The 21391-nt window shown below is 44.7% G+C and overlaps 2 protein-coding genes across 3 annotated transcripts in view; one reads left to right on the top strand and one right to left on the bottom strand.

Annotated features, from left to right (window-relative positions):
• The window catches only part of TFIP11 (tuftelin interacting protein 11), a gene marked incomplete at its 5' end in the record, with an annotated part of 601324 nt that overhangs the window by 376040 nt on the left and 203893 nt on the right, over positions 1 to 21391 (top strand). The window lies entirely within an intron of this gene.
• The window catches only part of MYO18B (myosin XVIIIB), a 266462-nt gene that overhangs the window by 81224 nt on the left and 163847 nt on the right, over positions 1 to 21391 (bottom strand). The window contains exons 31-35 of the mRNA XM_083589603.1: positions 20688 to 20811; positions 19729 to 19929; positions 18985 to 19095; positions 17242 to 17346; positions 5821 to 5976 (exon numbers count right to left, since the gene is read on the bottom strand). Coding sequence (XP_083445729.1) covers positions 5821 to 5976; positions 17242 to 17346; positions 18985 to 19095; positions 19729 to 19929; positions 20688 to 20811 — 697 coding nt within the window. The remainder of the gene's footprint in view (positions 1 to 5820; positions 5977 to 17241; positions 17347 to 18984; positions 19096 to 19728; positions 19930 to 20687; positions 20812 to 21391) is intronic.

A 21391-nucleotide genomic window follows, 5' to 3' on the forward strand; every position in this document is an offset into this window, starting at 1 on the left:
CTGAGAAGTAGACCAGCCTGAGAGGCAGCGTAGTCACAAGGTCACATCCAGTAAGCTTCATAGCTGAGTGGGGATTTGAACCCTGTGCTCCCAGGTCCTAGTCAGAAACACTAACCACTATCCCACATGGTCTCTCTCCCGCAGTCACAGGGTGCAAGAGAAACTTCCTCTGGCAGAAAGTGTGACTTTGGAACACCCCCACCCCCCTGCCCACCCAAGGATTTGGCAAAGGATTTACTCCCATACAAAACCCAGCTCCAAAAGCCTCTTAATGAACAAATCCCAGCCATGAGCTATTGTGCTGCGGGGGGGGGGGGGGGCGGCTAATGCACCATGCCTGCTAAAACCCATTTCATCCAGCAAAAACACCTTGTCCTTTAAAGTTACTGCAGCTTTCTATTTTTTATTACTCATCTGGGGCTTGAGAAGCCATTATTGTCATTAGGAGATTTCCGAGGTTTAACCCTCTGCTGTTAGCATTTAGTTCCACTGCCAGGAATTCGCCAGCTCACATATTTACTGGAAAAGCAGGCAAATATACATTGTACACAGAGACATGCCAGATCCTAGTTTCCACCCATCCTCTCTTAAAAACTGCAAATTCCGCCACACTCCAGCCAATAAGCAGAGTGGCAGGGGAAACCCAGCCAGATGGGAGGGGTGTAAAAAATAAATTATTCTTAAATTATTATTATTATGAAGGCAGGATGACACAAATGGAGCCAGCGCCATTGTCAACTGCTCCCTTCCCCATCATCATCAGTGCAGAAATATGTTAGCCTGCAACTTTTAAAAAGAAAGAAAGAGAAGAGAAGAGACAGTCCAAGGAGGACAGAGCGTGCTCATTCAGGGGCCACAGAGTGTTGAAGGCAAACATTTGGGGAGGGGAAGGGAGGAAGCAGACAAGGAGGGAGTGGGAGCACTGGAGTCCCTGACAACTAACAGCATCTTGGGTGGAGGGGTATTTTATTGTTCTCTTGGTGGTGGATACTTAGGTGGTGAACTGAATCTGATAACAGGGATGAATGATGGACTCATGTTACTGTGCAGATTCCCTTCTTCTTAGTGACACGTTGGTGATATATCTGGAAATGTATTATGGGAAGGGAGGGCGGTCTTAAAAGTACGTGCAAGCCCATGCTAGGGGTTCCTACTCTTTGTGTGTTTGAACCTTGTTGCAACAAATAAAGATCAGGTCTACTGACCGCTCTTTGCTTCTTTAACTTGGCAGGAGATTCCTTCTTTTGCTGACCAGGAGAGACCTGTGGGGAGTGGCACCCCAACAAGCTGGGCAGCAGAGTAAACTTACACCCAGAAGTATTAGTTACAGATAGGTAGCCGTGTTGGTCTGCCATAGTCAAAACAAAACAAAAATTTTCCTTCCAGTAGCACCTTAAAGACCAACTAAGTTAGTTCTTGGTATGAGCTTTCGTGTGCATGCACACGAAAGCTCATACCAAGAACTAACTTAGTTGGTCTTTAAGGTGCTACTGGAAGGAAAAAAATTTTTTTGTTTTGACCCAGAAGTATTATAACTGCATAACCAAAGGGAAAATGAGCAATAAATTGTTTGTCAAAAGCAGAGCTTCCACGTGCAGCAACAGTGAATTTTTCAGCATGTTATACCCTAATGGAGAATTTATAAAAAAGGATGTATAGATGGTAACTCTGTGCAAACCCTTTCAAGGAGTTTCGATGTGTAAATTTATTATTGAGTAAGCTTCCTTCAATTGTATTTTGGTTTGATTACTCATTTCAGGAAATGATACTTTTGTAATCATGCTAGGTTCCAGGTAAGGTGAAGAAATGCTTTTTGCAAGTCTTATTTCAAGTAGAAAATGTCCTTCCATTGCAATCCTATCACAACCTGGCTGACTAGCTTGCATTTGGCAGGGAAATTGTTCACCCCCTTACTTTCCTGTGTGTAGCTCAATGAAACAACCGACCGTAGTTATTTGAAATGCATTCCAAGTTCTGAATGGAGTGAAATGCTTGCATATAATATTTATTACTTGGGGGTGGGTGTCTGCCTGTATGATGAAGGCATGAGTGTATGATGAAGGCATACATGTGTTTGTACGATAGCAGACTGGTTTGGAAAGACTTTGTGGGCATGGAAGAATTTAACAATCACTTTAAAATACCTGGCTGTCTTTTGCCTAACTTATCCTGTTTTCCTAAGGTTATGTTGCATATCTAGGGTGATCGGGAAATTAGCAATTATTTTTCAGACATTAGTTTTGTGTATGTATTTTAAAAATCTTTAAAAGTTTTAAAAATCTTTAAAAGTGTATGTATTTTAAAAATCTTTAAAAGTTGTTACACACTGCAAGTGTTTCCCCAGTATAAGGAATTATAAGTAACATAGTTATTTACTTCTTTGTTCCCTTTTCTCCACCCAAGGTTTGCAGTGTAAGTCTCAATTTACTGCTTTGCTGCATTGCTTTTGCAGGGTGGATGGTTGGCTCAGTGCATATTAACCATGCCTGCCTTCCTAACGTAAGAGAAAGGGGGCTGAAAGAAAACACAAGGAATCAATAAACATAGTATAAAAAAATAAAACTTTGTATTCAAATAATATATTGCTGACTTTTATGCCTTTTAAAACAAATCTGTTGAGGTATGTGTGTGCAAACACGCATGGGCTGTGTGGGCCAAACTGAGTCTTTGACTCGGGTGAGAGAAAGCCTGTTTTATTCTGGCAACAGCTCCCAGAAAGGTCAATGTTGCAGAAAAAACTCTTTTTGGGGGGTGTTAAAAAAAAGCAAGCAGTGTTTCGTAAAAGCCTTTGTCAAATCATAACAGATTGCCCAATTAAGCCCAAATGAGATGAAGGGAAAATGAAAGTCAATGAACATCATCTGTCTTTGGTGCCAAAGAAGAGCCCAGCAGACCAGTGGAGATTAATTTTTAAATGTGGCATTAACACCCAGAAAAAACAGAGGGGAAAATTCTCCTCAGGCCAGATTAAAAGTGAAAGCCATCATGTCAGATGAGGGAAGCTGCCAAATGCTGGCAAAGGGAGCACTGGAGAACAACGCTCTTCATCCTAGGGAAATGTGGGAAACCCTATCAGAGAATCATAGAACTGTACAGTTGAAAGGGATGAGAGGGTCTCTTTGACAGGCTCTGCTTATGTTTTGCTTTTGCATTTGTTGATATACAGTTCTGCCATGCAAAATATTTAAGCCAGAGCTGCAGATGACTCAGGAAGGATCCAGTGAATCTTTCAACATTCAGCTTCATCCGATATCCACAAGTAACAGTATTGGGAGAAAACCTTTTCTTTCTCTCCTTTCTTTGTAAAGGAGCTGCTCCATTCCCTTGATTAAAGGCTTGTGGTGAGAAGACTAATACCTCCAGTCATCTATTATGGGAAACAGAGGCGGAGCTAGCTGCTCCGGCCCCCGGAACGGCGCATGCTGTTCACCTAGGGGCGGGGCTAGCCACCCACAGGGCAGGGTGAGGCGAGCATCCCAGGGGGTGCCACCCGTGGGCGGGGGGCAATGTCACCCCCCCTCTCAGAGATGACACCCAGGGTGGCCCGCACCCACCGCACCCCCTTCCTCTGCCAGTGATGGGATACACACTTTTTAAAAAATGTAGAGCTTATTTTGCATGCTGAGTGCAAAGGAGGAAGTCTAGCAACCACAGCTTCAGTATCCAAACGACCAAGACAGAAATGAGGTTAAAATCCATGCTGTAGTCCAATACAGATGCATGTATGAACAGGAGTCAGTATTCTAGTTTTATCAAATAATCACATAAAAATCACATAAAAAAATACATGGATTGAGAAAACTCACCCACAACTGTGAGATTTTGGCAATGCTTGCCACCCTCACAGTATTTTCAGAATGGGGAGAATATATCTCATAGCAGGTCAGGTGTTTTTAGTTCCCACTTTCAAATATATGCCTGCAGCTCAGTTTGGGGAAAGTGTTTTATCAGGAAATGCAGAAGGCAGGGAAACGGCTTAGATTCCCTCCTCCCAACATTTTTCTCCATTGTTAACCATCCCTCCCTAACCCTGCTTTTCTGCAAAGAAGCCAGACACCTGGACTTTCCTGCACATAATGGCATGGCAAGTAGAGACTGGCTGTGAGGACAGCATTTGCTGCAAACACACAGCCAAGGGCATCAGCCCAGAAAAGGTTTGACCATCTATTTCCTCCTGCTGCCTCCTCCCATCAAGCCAGGTAGAAACAGCTGCAGCTCACAGATGCTATTTACCCAGAATTATTATCCTAATTATAGATGTGTGCTAGCTGTAATTGCCTACGTCTCCAGAATGGCATGTTTTCAATGGAAATAAGCAAAGCAGATTATTGATTTAATGGCTCTGGAAGACTGGTGTCACTAAATTGCCATTACCCTCCATGCAATTCTTCTGTCAGGCCTAGGGATGTGCTTTGCAGGACTGAATCAGAGTAGCTGTGAGCAGTCTCCATCACCCCTTCTAATCCCATTCTCACATGCCTCCAATCTGTTGCGCCTGGATTGCTGGCTGAGGAGCCTTCCACACAAACATTATTGTTTGGGTATTTACAAAGCACAGCACTTATGTTACCTGAATAAAGTCATTGTGCCCTTACCAACACCTGCGGCTAGTCTTGACTTTATCATCACATGCCAAACTTTTCTACAACAGCTTGTCAGGTTTTTTTCTATTTAGGGGATGCCATCAACCAGCATGGTTGGGCACCTGCTGGAGGGGGGACCTGCACCCCAGAAAGAAGTCCACTATCTAGTGTTCCCTTGGGTCTGCACCTCCCCTTCTCCATTGCAACATGGCTTGCTTGCTCACCCGCCTCTTGCTCTGATCCAGGCTATGGTGGTGGCAACAAAACTTCTGACTACCAATAGGGTAGGTGAGGCGAATGCCTTGGGCAGCAGGAGCCACAGCATTTTGCAGTTTCCCTTAGGTGCCAAAACATCTTGGGCAGCCCTGAATACCCATTGCTAGAAACTGAAGGAGAGGAGGGGCTCTTGTGCCTGAATCCTGCTTGCGGGTTTCCCAGAGACATCTGCTTTGCCACGGTGAGGAGAGGAGGCTGCACTGGGGGGTAGGGATTGGCCTGACCCATCAGGACCCTCCTTATGTTCTTAACTGGCAGCGAGGGCTGGAGCCTGGATAGAAAACTCCTAGTGTTTGACGCCAGGAGTTCCACAACAGCCAAAGCAAAGGCAGCATATAAATGGAAGAACACATTGTGACTCTTCTCATTTCCCGAAAAGCATTTAGCAACACATGTGGGGCTCTGCATGTTTAAACTGAATGGTTTCTACACCCCCACCCCACCCCTTTGACGCTCTCTCCTCCCCCACCCCACCCCGTTCCTAATCTAAGGAGATCCATCTCGGGATTCTCTCCCTGCAGCTTCTGGTCCACAACACCAGGCTCCTCCAGGATCCCTTTCCCCCTCCAACAACAGATGCTGAAAGCACAGCTTGGCGATTGCAAGCAGTAGAAAGGCAGAAGCAAACACACAGAGGAGAGACTAATTAGTGTGGTCCAAGGAATTAAAGACAGAAACAATCTATTTAACTAATTGCCTTAATTAAATTCTAAATGCTTCCTGTGAAAGATGCCTGTCTATACTGAAGGCACTTTAAAAAATAAAGAATGGGTTGGGGATGTAGATTAATTCTTTTACTTCTATTATTGGGTTATTGTTTTTTCTTTTTCTTTTATATATTGCGATCTGTTTTGTGAACCACCCTGAGACCTCTGGGTATAGGGAGGTATTTAAATTCAATAAATAATAAATAATAATAATAATAAATGCAGTCAACCAATCCATCCATCCAGCTTCTCACCTTGCCACGAAGCTTCTCCAGCTCCTCCCTGCCCCCGGACGACCCTGCATCTGCCCCTGAGGTCTCCAGCAGGAGCTGCATGTCAGCCAGCAGAGCATGAGTCCTCTTCAGGTCACGCCGGAGTCGCTTCTCCACATCAAAATCTCGATGGCCAATCTGGAAAGGGGGGTGGGAAGAGAAAGCAGGGGCAGGCTTAGGGTGGGCAACTTGCACCAAGCCCCAAATCTCATGCCCTTTCCCCTTTGCACCCATAAGTATAAATTAGCATATGCAAATTTTGTGCAGAGGGGAGCATTGGGCTGTGACTCAGGCACAGACACGCCCCCCCAGCACTTGCCAAGGCCTCTTCCACCACCCCACCCAGCTTTTCTTAAAATGAAGGGTTTCTTTTTTCTTGCTTGGTTGGGGATGGCTTTGTTTTGGGGGCTGTTGCCTGCTTTCATTTTATCTGTCTTCTCTTCTATCTGAGGGGGAAATGTAGGTATTTTCCTAGATTTCTAGATGTGCCCCTCAACCCCAAAAAAGACTGGGGACCCCACAGAATAGCTGGTCCTTCCTTCCTTCAATCAATGTCGTTAATTAATTTCCTGCTTCCTCTCACAAGACCTCAAGGCAGCCAGCCACCAATCAAGTACAATTAAAATTCAAAAACAATTTTTAAAAACAGAGGCAGCAGTCTCAGGTGGCAGAGTAGAGGGGGTAGCAGCATCATGGGCATCACACCCATCCTCCACTGCTGGCAGAGAAGCTGTGGCAGCAGCTTCTGGTGAGCTCCCAAGGAATCTTGTGGAATCTTGCAAGATCTTGCAAGAAGCCATGGTCACTTCTCCTCACTTCTCTGGGAAACCCAGTCAGATGGGCGGGTATAAATAATAAATTATTTCTCTTTATCTCTATCATCACCATCATCTAGAGCCACCATGGGTGCCCCACCTGCTGCCAGAGAAGCAAGGAGAAGTGGCTTCTTGTTTTGCCTCAGGCTGCACAATGGGACGCACGGCCCCTGGACAACACACAACCAGGTTTAAGCCAAAGAAGAGCCACAATGTCCACACAGCATGAAGGATGCTTTGTCAGGATTTGATTAATGCTTGTAATGTACGAAAAACTATGGAAAAATGGATTCTTATTCTTTGAACAAAATAGAGAAAATAAGATAAGCAGATAAAAAAAAAATTGATAATGGTAACCATGGAAGGAGGGAGGGAAGTCAAAGGAATCAGGGAATCCTAAATGAGGAGGTGAATGGTGTGTCTGAATTTAAATTTGTTATGTAAAACATATATTTACATCATTTGTTACATAGATACAAAGTTAACAAAAAGAAAATAAATTGATATATTTTGACAATTAATCTTCTTAAAGTACATTTAACTTCCCGTCATCTCCATACTTCATTTTATATTTACAGACTTGTTGCATAAACCAATCTGATTATTTTATAATAAAGTATTATTTCTCCTGTGTCCTTATTTCTTACTTAATATAATTACAGAGGTTATTCAAAGGCAGTGACCAATTTCATACTACCACAATTGTTCTTAAGGTATATTTTGAAAACCTCTCATTTTGCAATAAATACTTGCTTTGACTTGTCTTTATTTTTTTCGGTTAATTTGGCTAACTCTGCATATTCAACCAATTTTATTACTTTTACAGTTAGTTGCTATTAAAAGTCTCACAGCGACAGCGGCGTATAAAAATATTTCTCTTACATTCTTAGGAATGTCTGGTCCTGTAATTCCGAGTAAAAAGGCTTCTGGGTTTTTTTTGTAAATAAAACCCTGAGCATTTTTTAAAGTTTTATGTAAATGTCATCCCAGAAGATCTTAAATTTTTTACATAACCACTACATATGGAACATTGTACCGGTTCCTTCTTTATATCTCCAGCAAGTACTAGATACATTTTTATACATTTTTGAAAGCTTCCAAAGAGTCAGGTACCAATGATATTACATTTTTTGAAAGTTTTCCCTCAGCGTATAACACGCCGTAAATTTCCAATTTACTTTCCATAGATTTTCCCACTCTATCAGATCTATATTGTACCCAAAGTCCTGGGCCCATTTAATCATGGCCACTTTCACCTCCTCCTCCTTGACTTCCCAGTCAAGGAGGAGTCGGTATCCTTTAGAAAGAGCTTTTGTTTTGGAATTGACCAAATCTGTTTCCAATCTGATTGCCTCTGTCTCAAGCCCCCTTTTTTATCTGTTTTGAATGTTTCAAATAGTTGAAAGTATTGGAACCAATCTGCTATTTTTCTCTCTTATCTCTTCAAAGCTTTTCAGCTTTAATTCATTTTTTTCTTCCTTTAATAGTATTTTATATGTTGGCTAATTTCCTCCCGTGTTTTTCCTTTTTACCGCAGATGCCTCAACTGGTGAGATCCACCAAGATGCCTTTGGCTCTAAGAGATCTTTATATTTCTCCCAGACCATATACAGGGATTTTCTAACAATGTGATTCAAGACGTTCTTGTGAATTTTAACTTTCCCATACCACAGGTATGCATGTCATCTGTACCTGTTTTCATACCCTTCTAAGAGGTTGGGATCTTAAAGCATGCACCATTCCTTTATCCAGGTGAAACAGGCTTCCTCATAATATAATTTTAAATCTGGCAGGGGAAAGCCTCCTCTTTCCTTTGTATCAATTAAAAATTGATGTTTAATTCTATGTCTTTTTCCCTGCCATAAAAATTTGGAAATGTCTTTTTGCCAGATTTTGAGGTAGCCTGTTCCACCCAGTATCGGAATTGTTTGGAATAAAAAAAAGTAGTTTGGGAACCACGGTCATTTTGATGATGGAAATGTTTCCTAAAAATTAGAGGTTTAACCTACTTCAGATCTCAAGGTTCCCTTTGATCTCTTTCCAAACTTTCACATAATTATACTGAAACAAGTTGATGTTTCCCGCCCCCCACAATAATATTTATTAATTTTCAATAGACATAACAAAACAGAGAATATACAACAACACAACAACATAACAACAACAACACAATATAGAAGTAAAAAATAAGAAAAAAGAATAACAGACTTAACATACCTAAACAGAAAAAAGAAACTCCATTAATTAATTAAAATCAAATTTCATAAACATTTTAGTTGACTTCCTCTAATCTTCTCCATCTGAATTTCCTCTTAATTTGAATGTAGCAGTTTCCAGTATCATTATTTCATAAAACAATATTACAGTCGTATTCCAATTTCTTTACCTTTCTTATAGTACATTTTCTTATTTATACATTTAGGTCTAATTTTGTCCTAGGCCTGATTGGTTCTTTGAAGTGGTTACATATCTTTAATGTTAAGAGTACTTATTGAAATAGTCTTTAAATTTCTTCCAATCTTCTTGGTAATCCTCTTCTTTCTGGTTGTGGATTCTCCCGGTGAGATCCGCCAGCTCCATAAATTCCATCATCTTCATCTGCCATTCTTCTACCGTTGGTAATTCTTGTGTTTTCCATTTACTGGCTAGTAAAATCCTAGCAGCTGTTGTGGCATACAAAAATACTTTCACGTCTTTTTTGGGCAGTTCAGTACCAACTATCCCAAGGAGAAAGGCCTCTGGTTTCTTAATAAATGTATATTTCATCATTTTTTAAAAAATTCATTATAATTTTTTCCCCAGAAGTCCTTTACCTTGGGACAAGTCCACCACATATGATAGAAGGTACCTTCTTTTTTTTTTACATTTCCAACATACATTGTCACAATTATGGTACATCTTTACCAATTTGATGTTTTTTGGAGTGATTCAGATGCCAAGGTATTTTGCTTTATGACAGATCTTGAGGCCACATGTATTTTCCAATTCTTCCTTTTCCTGTGCTGTTACATTTTTGACCAACAGTTTCATCTTTTGTTGTTGTTTAGTTGTGTCTGACTCTAGAGGGGTTCAATTTAAAGCCTGCTACTTCTCCAAATAAATTTGTTATGTAAAACTTTATATATATATAAATGCATATATATGATGCATAAGGGCACTGCAGACAGAGAAGCTGAGCAGCAGCTGAGATGGTAGCATTCCTCTGAGAGAAAAAGACAAAGATTGTGGTTTCTACCTGGTGCTGAAAACTCAGGAGGCTTGATGCCAGAATGCCAGCATTCCCCAACCTGGAACCCTTCAGATGCTCTGGACTACGACTCCCATCAGCCCCAGTCAGATGAGGTGGAGGCTGATGGGAGTTGCATTCCAAAACATCTGAGGGAATCAGATCGGGAAACTCATTCCTGCCATTTGGGCACCCATGGAAACAGCCTGCAACAGTCCCTTTGCAACAGGACAAATCAGCACTGCCAGTGGCCTTCCCCACTTTTCTGACAATGGGTTCTGGCTGGGGAACGTTTGGGCAAAACATGGCTTCTGCTTTCCCCACTTAGTCCCCTTGGACTCTCTCTTCCTCAGTCACTGTAATGCTCCGCTGGTCTTATCACAGAATGCATCTGACACAATAAATTAATTCCGTGCTCTAAATACAAATATAGTCACTGCTGCTGTTTTCAGACCTCAGTGTTTGCCTCTGCCATCTCCAACCTTGTGTCACGCTAACGAACAAGGGCTTGAGAGAGTGGCTGCAAACGTCACTCTCTTCTGCAGCGTTTCAAGCAATGGCCAAATTGGCAGCTCTTTCCTTCTGCTAGCAGAAACAGCCAATGAATCACAAGTGGTGGAGGTCAGAGGAAGGCAGTGGCACTGGCAGCAGCAGCAATCTCTTGCCTGCCTCCAGCAGCCCTCAGGAGCCATGAGCACAGAGCAGCGGCCGCAGAAAGCACTGCAGAACACCCTTGGTGCCCCAGGGAGAGCAGCTGGCACAGGGGCTGCCTTTCTCAGCTTCAATGGGCCAGCAAGTTCAAAGCAAGAACCTGGAAATTAAACTGAGTTACTCCACAAATCTGCAGTTCTGATTTTTGAAAATGTCAGTTTGCTTTTGATATCTATTTCAGTAAGGCACCCTTTAAAAAAAACCAATATCTTGTTATTAAATATAAGCATCTTAAATTTAGTTCCTTCTCCCCCTCCACACACCACAGCCAGACTCAAAGAAGTTAAAACTAACAAATTAGCAAAGGTATAAATTCCACTTCTTGCAAGCAAATTCCAATTCTCCAAAATCCACTTTCATGGGTCGCGTCTTGCCCTTAAGGTGACTTTTAACACATCTTGAATTATGCATTCTGCACACACAGTTATCAGCCATTAACTGTACTGTGCTTGGTATTTGAAGCTGCAACCCAGAATCTGTCCTCACACACAAGACGTTTGAGGCTGCACAGGAAGGAGGCAGAGCCCAGCTACAAGGCCAAGTGAGGCAGGGAGCATTCAGGACAAGGGGTCCTGAAAAGCCAACTAAAAACGTAAGAACATATGAAGACTCCTGCTGGAGGCGTACACTCACAAGTGTACACATCCTTCATATATAATGGCTACTCCTCCTCCCTTCCTGTTTGGTCTATTCCTTTTAAACAGGTTATACCCCTCAATTCCTACATTCCAGTCATGGGTCTCATCCGGTTTCAATAATGTCTACCAGAGTCATATTTGCCATCCTGCATTAAAAGCTCCATTCGTCTTGCTTGTTTCCCATACTTTGTGCATTTGTGTAGAGACAATGGAAACCATGAGTTGTTCCCTCCAGCTGCTTCTTTCTTGTAGTTTCTTGCCCTTTAGCAGGTTTCGGTTTCAGTTAGGGTTAGGGTTAGGGCTAGTTTCCTGTGCATCAAAGAAACTATTATCCCTAGCACTGTGAGTTCTTCTGTCATCTGTAATGTTGTCTCCCTCGCCCTGAAGTTCTAGTTTAAAGCTCTCCTGATCAGATTCGCAAGACTCCTAGCAAACACATTTGTGCCAACTGCTGTGAGGTGCAGCCCATCTCTTGCCAGAAGTCCTTCCTCAAGACCATGATCCAAGAAGCCAAACCCTTCCTCATTACACCACCTGCGCAGCCAGTGGTTTATCTCCAGTGTTTTCCTCTGTCTTCTTGGGCCACCACTGCTCCTCCACCTGCAGTTGCTGGGTGACCTTGGGCTAGTCACACTTCTCTGAAGTCTCTCAGCCTCACTCACCTCACAGAGTGTTTGTTGTGGGGGAGGAAGGGAAAGGAGATTGTTAGCTGCTTTGAGAGTCCTTAGGGTAGTGATAAAGCAGGATATCAAATCCAAACTCCTCCTCCTCCTCCTTCTTTTTCTTCTTCTTCTTCTTCTTCAACAACAGGAAGGAGTGATGAAAATACCACCTGTGCCCCAAGTCTCTTCATGATGGCCTGGGAATCGGATTCAGATGCTGAACCGGAGGAATCCCAGCCTGCACAGGAGTCGCCACCTCCAGGGCCGGCTGAGCCGGAGCAGGGGCTTGAACCTGAAGGGCCCTCACCTGTGCCGGATCCTCAGGAGCAGACAACAGCTGAATCTGCTCTGGCTCCGGAGGTGATCGAGGACCCATTGCCTGCAGGTGCTCCTCTCTCAGCCCTGTCAGGGGAAGGTGAGGTTGCCTCTGGGTCCAGTAACCCTCCAGCCTCTCCTGAGCTGCAGAGGCTCAGGGCAGAGAGGTGGAGGGAACTAAGTTCTCGCAGGAGGAGTGCTCGCCTCCAGGCCAGGAAAGGCGAGTCACCTGTGGACCGGGGCCGCCCTATGCCTCAGAGGAGATAAAGGCCAGCCCGTCCAGTCCCAGGTTGCAGGAGCAACATCGTTGGTTACCTGTTCCTGCCGGCACCCTGTCCTGCTTTCTGCCAGAGTTCCTGACCACACCCGACTCCCTGCCTTGGACCCCGCTTCAGCCTCGGACCGGACATGGACCATGCCACACAGTAACCCCCCCCCCGGGACCAGCACACTTCAGTCCCTGCCCAGAGTCTCATGTTCCCTTGCTATATGTTGAAGGCTGTGTGTGTCAGTATTATTTTACCCACATGAATCAGAAGGAAGGGTTAGTGGTCAGTGGGCTTTATAAGATTTGGCGACTTCTCTGTCACATTGTGAATCTTTGCAGCTGGAAGACAGCCCAAATCCTGGGACATTCTGTTACCTCCACACACGACTTTTCTCTGTCCTGACTCTTCCAGCATTCAGCTTCAGTGGATGTCAAGTTCATCAAGAGACGCTGTATCTGCAAGGAGCCAGAGTCAACTGTAGGCTGATCAGGCATGTGGTAGCCTCTGCTTCCCTGGAAGAGCTGGTTGGGTGCTTAATGGGCACTCATTATTTTCAAGACTTTGGCTTCTGGAAGGATGGGAATAGACAGAGGGAACTCATCCTCTAAGTGAGAGGATGGTGGCAGGACTGTGTCCTCCCTCTGAAGGGGATCCAAATGAAATACTGATGATTCTCCTCCCGAGGAGTAGCCTGAACCTTGCCCTCAACTGAGTCATTCACTGCATGCTGCAAGATTCCCCAGTCATGGTTCCCATCCAGGGCTGGATTTAGATTTGATGAGGCCCTCAGCTCCTGAAGGTAATGGGGCCCTTTCTATGTCCAGCTGTCCTTTGTCAACAACAAATTGTTACTGTTTTTTGTGTTGAATATGGTAATTCATAGGAGCCTACACAGCACAAAACACAGTTGCTGTATGTAGGTTTTATTTTATTTGTTTTTTATCTTATATTTTGGAAATGTACATCCAGGTTTTTTTCCTTTAGTTTTTTTTGGGGGGGGGCCAAGAGAGTGGGGCACTAAGCTACAGCTTGTTTAGCTTATACGTAAATCTGGCACTGCTCCCATCCCAGGAAGCAGAAAGGTAGTGTTCAGGAAGTTCCTGGGGGGGGGGAGTTGTGTGCCATCCTGTCCTATTGTGAAACAGACATGCAGCTCCTCTTCCAAATAAACCCCAAACAGATGTGGTCCAAGAAATCTTAGAGTAGGCTTGTTAGAGGTTTCAAGCTTAGAAAGGTTTTTATTTTTTTTTAAGTTGGAGAAGAACAATGAGAGAAATTGGGTTCAGATGGTGAGGCTTAGACCAACGGATGATAACCTCATCAGCACATATGTCAGAAGGTGAGGATATTTGGAGTATTTTATGAGGGCCTGGCTCAACATAATAATAATAATAATAATAATAATAATAATAATAATAATAATAATAATAATAATAATAATATTTTATTATTTGTACCCCGCCCATCTGACTGAATTGTCCCAGCCACTCTGGGTGGCTTGCCATGATAAGGGTATGTAACATAGAGTTAGGATATCCTCTTATATGCTTACCTGGAAGTAAGCCTCAATGAACTCACTAGGATTTACTTCTGAGCAGGACAGTCATAGCATTGCACTGCCCAAAACACAAATCCTTGCACAGAGAAAGCTAACGTCTTAGGGGCAAAGTGACCAGGTCCACATTTGCCCTGACATGCTCTTTCCCTTGGGCAGAAGATATAGAAGTATGCTTAGTCACACCAACAGGGTAAAGAACAGCTTCTATCCGTGGGCTGTTAGGCTACTGAATGAAAATATAACAACAGGGCAACTGACTTTCGGGTTTGGTGGATGTGCGTCAGTAAACGAGGGGAATTAAGACTAAGAGAGCTGAGGGGGGCCACTAGGGGGCGCATCGGAAGATGGCTGACAATAACATCTCTCCGACCCACATGAGGTAATTTGGAGGCTATGATGGGAGTAATTAGCCTCCCTACCCCCCCCCAGGATGGTGGGGGGGACTGCCCCTGCCTGCTGTGCCCTATACCACCCCCGAATTTGTGGGGATGGGGGCACTAGGCACAAAGCCCTCCTGTGGGATTCCGGCACTCCTGGACACCGTCCCTGATCCGCGCCACTAGCTGCAAGAACTTCAAAAGAAACAATTTGGATGAAGGAATGCACATATTCAAGGAAGGAGGGGGAGTAAAGACTGCTAACAGAAGAGATCTCTGATAAAACAAGAAAAGAATAAAACATGAGAAGATACGCCAAGATACGGTATGGCAAATGACTGATGGGGGAGGGGGAAAACTTTTCTTTCTTTCCTTATGTGATTAAACAAGAATCCCCTCCCCTCACGAGTCAGAATTGTCGTTTTAAGGACTTAAGCTGTGGATTTAAGGTTGTGTGGAGATAAACTTTCGAACCAAAGCATGTTTTAAGAAGAGCATGGAATGTATAAGAGCTTTGGAATGACACAGTTAAAAATGCCGTCGCCATATTGGGAAGTTCTGTCGGAGGTCTTGAGTCTGGGAGGAGAAAGAGAGAAATAGAGCTGTTTATATATGGTGGGTGAAACTCCTCAGAGGGACTTAAGAGCGACAGTTTGGCGAGATAAATGATGGAAAGAGCAATGTTAGCTATGAAGGTGATGATATATGGAAACTGTAATGGTTATAGGGGTTGCTCGTGCGTAAGTTGCCGCCACTCCTGGCTAGGTTGCCTGGTTAAACCTTTTCTGTCTGGACAGCCCTTCACTTCGTGGCTGTTTCAGTCGCTAGCAGAATCCGTCAGTGGGCGTTTCTTGAACCTCTTCCAGCAAAGAAGTTCTTTGACGCCAACTCTCCGCCTACTCTCCCTGCGCGGAAGTCTTCTGCGCAGGGTGGGTGTGGGCAGCGGAGGACCCGTGCTCTCCCCGCTGGTCTCCGGCGAGGAGTCCTGGAGCCCTCTCGCCAATTCCCCCATCTGCCCCCCTTTATCCCTGGTGTTACGCTGATTTCCTTCCCCAGCCGATGAGCTGCCTCTCTCCCTGCTGGGCCCTTCTCCAGCATCGCTTTGGAGCCTTGCCTCCGCCTCTAGCTCCGATGGCAGTTCCCTGACAGAAACCATCTCGATTTGAGGATTGGAAGAACGGAAAAATTCACACAGGATTATTATTGGTGTTTATCGGCTTAAGGAGACTATCAGAAGAGATCATAAAGAAAAAAGAGAAAATATATGAACAAGATGTCATGTGGAAACAGCAAGATAAAACTGGATAGAATTATGAACTCTGTTTGGACTGATTTGGACATTAACGCAGTAGCAAGAAGATGATCAGAATCCCCCTTCGGATCTTGAAATATGGGTCCCCCCAACAACATTTAAAATTCGGCTTTGTAATTCGGAATTTATGTGATGTGATTTAATTTGGTTTGATTGGCCGGTTAATAAAAATTATTTTTTTAAAAAAAGACTAAGAGAGCTGAGTGGGGGGTGCTCGTGTAATCTCACTGTATACAAGTTGTACAAGTGACAATAAAGTATTTCAATTTCAATTTTCTATAGGCAAGGATTGTGATTTCATTTTATTTTAGGAAAGGAAGGGCATTCAGTTATGTGAATTCCCTTCTACACCCTGAAATTGCACAATCAGCTGGTTTGCCATCAGCTTGTGAGCATGAGATCGATTCTAGACACTTTGGAGCTCTTTGGCATTTAAAAGGCTTTGTGATTCTGCCCTGTTTAGATTGTGTGGTGACAATTGCCTGTGTGCTACTGCCTTGGCTTACACATTTATTTTATTCTGTAAGGGTGAAAGGAAGGCATTGGAGGCTGTGCTCCTCCAAGTGACCCCCTTGCCGCCCTGCATATGTGTCAGGGAATCAGGAGCAGGAGCACTGGGGAGAGAGGATTGGGAGAGCGAAGGGGAAGAATCCGAGGGCAGCGTAGGGGAGTATGACAGTGGCCCGAGAGATTCCATGAGCTTCTCCAGCGAATCAGAAGATTCCCAGAAGGGGGCGCCGATGGTCAGGGCAAGGGGGGTCCCAGGGGGGACGCACCAGAAACAAGGAGCCAGAGGGGAACCCCAAAGCAGCAGTGGAGGATCGGGACCAGTTTCCCCACCAGAGCGTAGTGGGGGGGAAGAGTCACATGTGTCAGGGGCAGTGTCTCCTCCAGAGAGGGAGTCAGGGCTGACCACGCCTCCAACGGAGGGGAGGTCAGTTGCAGCTAGCCCCCCCGAAGGGGGAAGCAGTGACAGCAGCAGTGGAACGGTCAGGAGGAAAGCTGCTGGCTGGGCGCGCGCGCCAAGTTCAAATGTGCAGGCGCGCGGAACAGCAGGAGACCCGGATGGGGAACCAGCTCCTAAAGCCCGCCGGAGGGAGGGAGAAGGCTCAGGGGAATCAGCGGGAGAAGAGGCTAGAAAGGGCGGAACCCCGGCGGGCAGGCGGACCCAGAGGAGGAAGGAGCAGCGGAAAAGGTGGAGCAAGGCTAGAATCTTAAATTGGTGTCAAGGGGGAGGAGACTCAGACGGAGCATCAGCGGTCTGACACTTTAGACGTGGGGCTGCGCGCTGCGGCTCTGGAAGTGAAACTGAACTTCAATAAAGACTTTTATACTTAACAACGAAGCAGCGTTGGTCCTTTGTGAGCTGGGACCTAGGGTAGCTCTGACAATATGGCTCCAGGAAAGGAGATGGCAGGGTAGAGACAAGCCACCTGTTCCACTGCTGGCGTTCTACATTGTTTCCCCAAGGCCTAATGGTGACATCCTTCCAAGTCACTGACAGATTGCACTTCCCTTACCTGTTCACAGAGTGTGGCAATCAGCCCTTCCAGGTCCCGCTTCTCACAGAGAATTGCCTGCTTCTCTTCGCCCTCCTGCTCACACTGCATCTCCAGCTGACGCAGCTGTAAAAGAGGCCAAGGAACAGAGTGATGTCTGAATGGACTGAGCGGAACTGAGAGGGGAGCCAGCGAGTAGCAGCAGCCTGCAGCCATTGCTAATGCCATCCTTTCTTCACCAGAACAACTTTCCTTATGTCCAGAAACCTGAAATTGCACTGGTGGTATTTTTGTTTTTAATTGCTCTTTGTTTTATGTTTCAAAGGCAGCTCCTGACTGGGAAAAACTGACCCAAGAAAGAAAAACAAATACAGCTTGACCCTTTTTGATTGATTGGATTGGAAGTGTCATTTATAAGAATTGAAACTATCCTCTTACGGTTTCTGGGTTAATTTGGGATTCTTTGCATGTTGTTGATGTTGTTGTTATTGTCATCATTATCTTTGATTATCATATTCTAAACCAACGCCTCAATGTGATTTGCATATAAGATAATTAAAAACATTTTAAAACACAAAACATCCGATGCATTTAAAATAAGACTAAAGTCCCAACAAGTGGGCACTTGCAGAGACGACCATCAAAGGTGTCATTAAAACCGACACCTTCAAGATCAGGGCCACAATCTGAGGCCCATCATTTTATCTCTTAATTCCAGCCCATAACATGCATGCCGATGCTGTCCCCACTCACCCATATCATGATTTATTTGTAGTTCTTTAAAATAATGTCTCTTTTCTGTGAAAAGATTAATAGCAGCCCAAGGAAATGGAAATCCATGAAGATTCATGCATACCAAGCAGCAGACCTTAACATTACGTGTTAGATTCAAATTTCTAATATATCACTATAATTTTGAAAACAAGCTTTGCCTAATATTTTTAGTGCCTCTGAAGCATCATAGGCAGAAATAATTATATAGTTAATTAAAAAGAAATTAATTTGAATCCAGTCTTGCTTTTACTCAGTGGGACCAGAAAGCATATATAATCAGCCACAATTCTCTCTAATTTATAGAAGCAGAACTAATCCCTCAATGAGATCTGCCTTCCAATGACAGCGGTCAAGCTCCAGTGTCCATTGTGCTCCGCATTCTGTATCTGACAAGACAGAACGGTCCGTGGGACAAATCAGCTGAACACAAGACCATCCGAAGAGACTGCTGGGTCAGGCCAACAGCTCATCCAGCACAGCACCCAGCAAACAAGACCTGAACACAAGAGCCCTCTTCTCTCCAGTGGCAACTGGGATTCAGAAGCATTACTGGCGTCAGCTCTGGAGGCAGAGTTTTGCCAGTATGCCTGGTAGTCATTGATGGCCTTCTCCTCCATGAATTTGTCTAATCCTCTTTTAAAGCCATCCCACTTCTTCCTGAGGGAGGGAGTTACATAGTTTAATATGTGCTGCGTGAAGAAGTCCTTTCTTTTGTCTGTCCTGAATCTTTTAACATTCAGCTTCATTGGGTGTCCATGAGATTTGAGTATTATGAGACAGGGAGAATAACTTCTCGCTGTCCAGTACTTTCTCCATGCCACACATAGGTACTTAGCCATTATTCACTGCAGCTGCTTCCTACGTGAAATGAACAGGACGGCCTTCAAGGGCAGGAGTGGAGAGCTCTGTCTGCTGGAATGCCCAGAGCTACAGAAATCTGCCAGACTAAGGACACACAAGGACAAAGGTGGCTGCCTCCCCATGCCATACCCTTTTCTGGCAGGACTGCCGAACATCCTCCAGCTCTTCCTCCTTGTCCTCCAGCTCCTTCTGGTGAAGCTGTTTCATCCTCTCAATTTCCAGTTCGAGTCTCAGGTGAAGCTGAAAGGAAGCACCAGGACAATATGAAGATGAAGGTGATGAATTATCCACCCTTCACTGTGAGGTCCTGGGGGGCAGGGTTACAACAACCTGAGCACTCAAGATGGTCTGCAGGGAAGGAGGGGGGATCTTTCAGATATTTGGGACCTGAGCCGTAAAAGGGTTTTGAACACTAACACAAGCACCTTCAGTTGGGGAGGGTGACTTGTTGAGGGTTTCTGTTGAGAGCCACATTCACTTATGGAAAATTTGTTGGGAGCCACTGATCTGTAGTGGGTGGAGCCAAACATCACTGAAGGCACCCTCCCCCCTCTCTTTCTGCTACTCCCTCATCTTATTTTCTCCTCCTTGTAGTCCATGGCTGGGGGGGGGGTGTAGGTTGCTTGCCCCCTGCATCACCTTTCTGTGCTCCTTAAAATAACCCTGTAATTGAGGTCAGTCCTGTTGACTCTAGATGGGGGGCGGGAGACTGAGGGCTGTGGAGAAGAGAGTTTTGCATGGTCCTCTTCTTCCCAAGCTCTTGTGCCTAGCTCAGTACTTCCTAGCTGGTGCTCTTGGAACAGAGGGAGGGCAAGGTTGCACCCAAAGTGCTGATGAAAGCCAAATCACTTCCTCCTCAGGAGGCCACCTTACCTGTTCCAGCTGTTCAATGGTGCTTGCTTGGGAGCTCAGCTCCTTCTGCTGCTCAGAGGCTCTTGACTCCAGGTCCCAAAGTTTCTTCTGGAGGGCAGCCAGCGAGTTGGCATCCAGGTCCTTGGGGGCGCTGAGCTCCTGCACCTGGCTGCTCAACAGCACAAGCCGCTGGTTGAGGCTGGCATTGTCCAATTCTTTTTGCTGGGGTCGGCAGGGGGGATCGTGAAGGTGGGGGGACATAGAAGACAAGGGAAAAAATTGACACATCCACAGTTTAGTCAACTGTATCATTTATTTATTTGCCATCTATATATATGTGCCATCAGGCAACAACATTCTCTGGGCAACTTACAATATCAATAAAACATTAAAATGCAGCATCCATAAGGCAGGAGAGTTAAACGATTTCAGATACTGTACCTTGAAAAAGGTCTTGGAAAACAATACAGGTACCATTTCTTGGTGCTGATAGGATTTAAAATCAGAAACTAGGCAAGATGTGCTTTCTTTTTAAAGTGCATCTCAAAAATAAACATTTCAAAATAAAAATTTTGAGATCCTGAATTCTGAAGCCATTTTTGAATTTTTTTCTTCAAAGTTTTTTATGTAGCTGTTTTTTGAATTGTCCTTATTGATAATATTAATGTTTCGTTGTTTTGCAAACCACCTGGAGGTTTTTCTTACAACCAAGTAGTATATAAATTTCATGAACTTAAAGCAATTAATAAAAACTTGGGAAGGTTGGCTTTCGAATTCAGACTTTGAGATTCTGAAAGATTTGTGCAGCTGTCTGACCTGTGTATGTGCCCCAGCAGTTGCATATCTGGATGCATTTTGCCGTGGCTCATTTCACAGAACCATAGGATTGTAGAGTTGGAGGGGACCTCAAGGGTCATCTAGTCCCACCACAGAACCCTTGTGCCCTTTGCTCCTCTTCCTTCTGCCCTGCCCTGCCTTACCTCTAAGCTCCGCTGCAACTTCCCCAGCTCAAACTGAAGGCTGGTGCTCTCTTGTAACACTTTCTCCCGAAGGCTCTTCTCGAAGGCGGATTCTCCCAAGGCCTGAGCCAGCTGCAGGTCAAATCTGACAGAGGCAAAAGGTCTCATGAGTTGGCCCTCCATCACTCCCAGCAGGAAGTCCCACAGCAGGGCAAAGATGCAGGCCAGGAGCTGCCAGTCTTGGCCAGAGCTGTAGATGGCCACACATGAATTTTGACCTGGAGAGGACGATCGTGGCCTCAAAGTCCTTAAGGACAGTTGCTGGAGCCAGGACCAGCTTGCAAGCCCAGCTTTATTGCAATTTTGTTTCATATATTTTAAAATGAATATGAAATATATTAGGTGGGTTTAGGAACACAAACACACAAACACACAAACACACAAACACACACATTCCACCTTTCTGAGTATTATTATTATTATTATTATTATTATTATTATTAGCAGCAGCAGCAGCATTTATATCCCACCTTGAACTCCTTGGAGAAGAGTTCAAAGTGGTGTACATAGTCCTCCTCGCCCCCATTTTATCCTCACAACAACCCGGTGAGGTAGGTTAGGCTGAGAGAGGCAGATACAGGCCCAAGGTCACCCAGTGAGCTTCACGGCCGAGAGGGGATTTGAACCTGGGTCTCCCAGGTCCTTGTCTAACACTCTTAACCACT

The sequence above is a fragment of the Podarcis filfolensis genome (assembly GCF_964270895.1).
Source record: "Podarcis filfolensis genome assembly, chromosome: 16".
NCBI lineage: Eukaryota > Metazoa > Chordata > Lepidosauria > Squamata > Lacertidae > Podarcis > Podarcis filfolensis.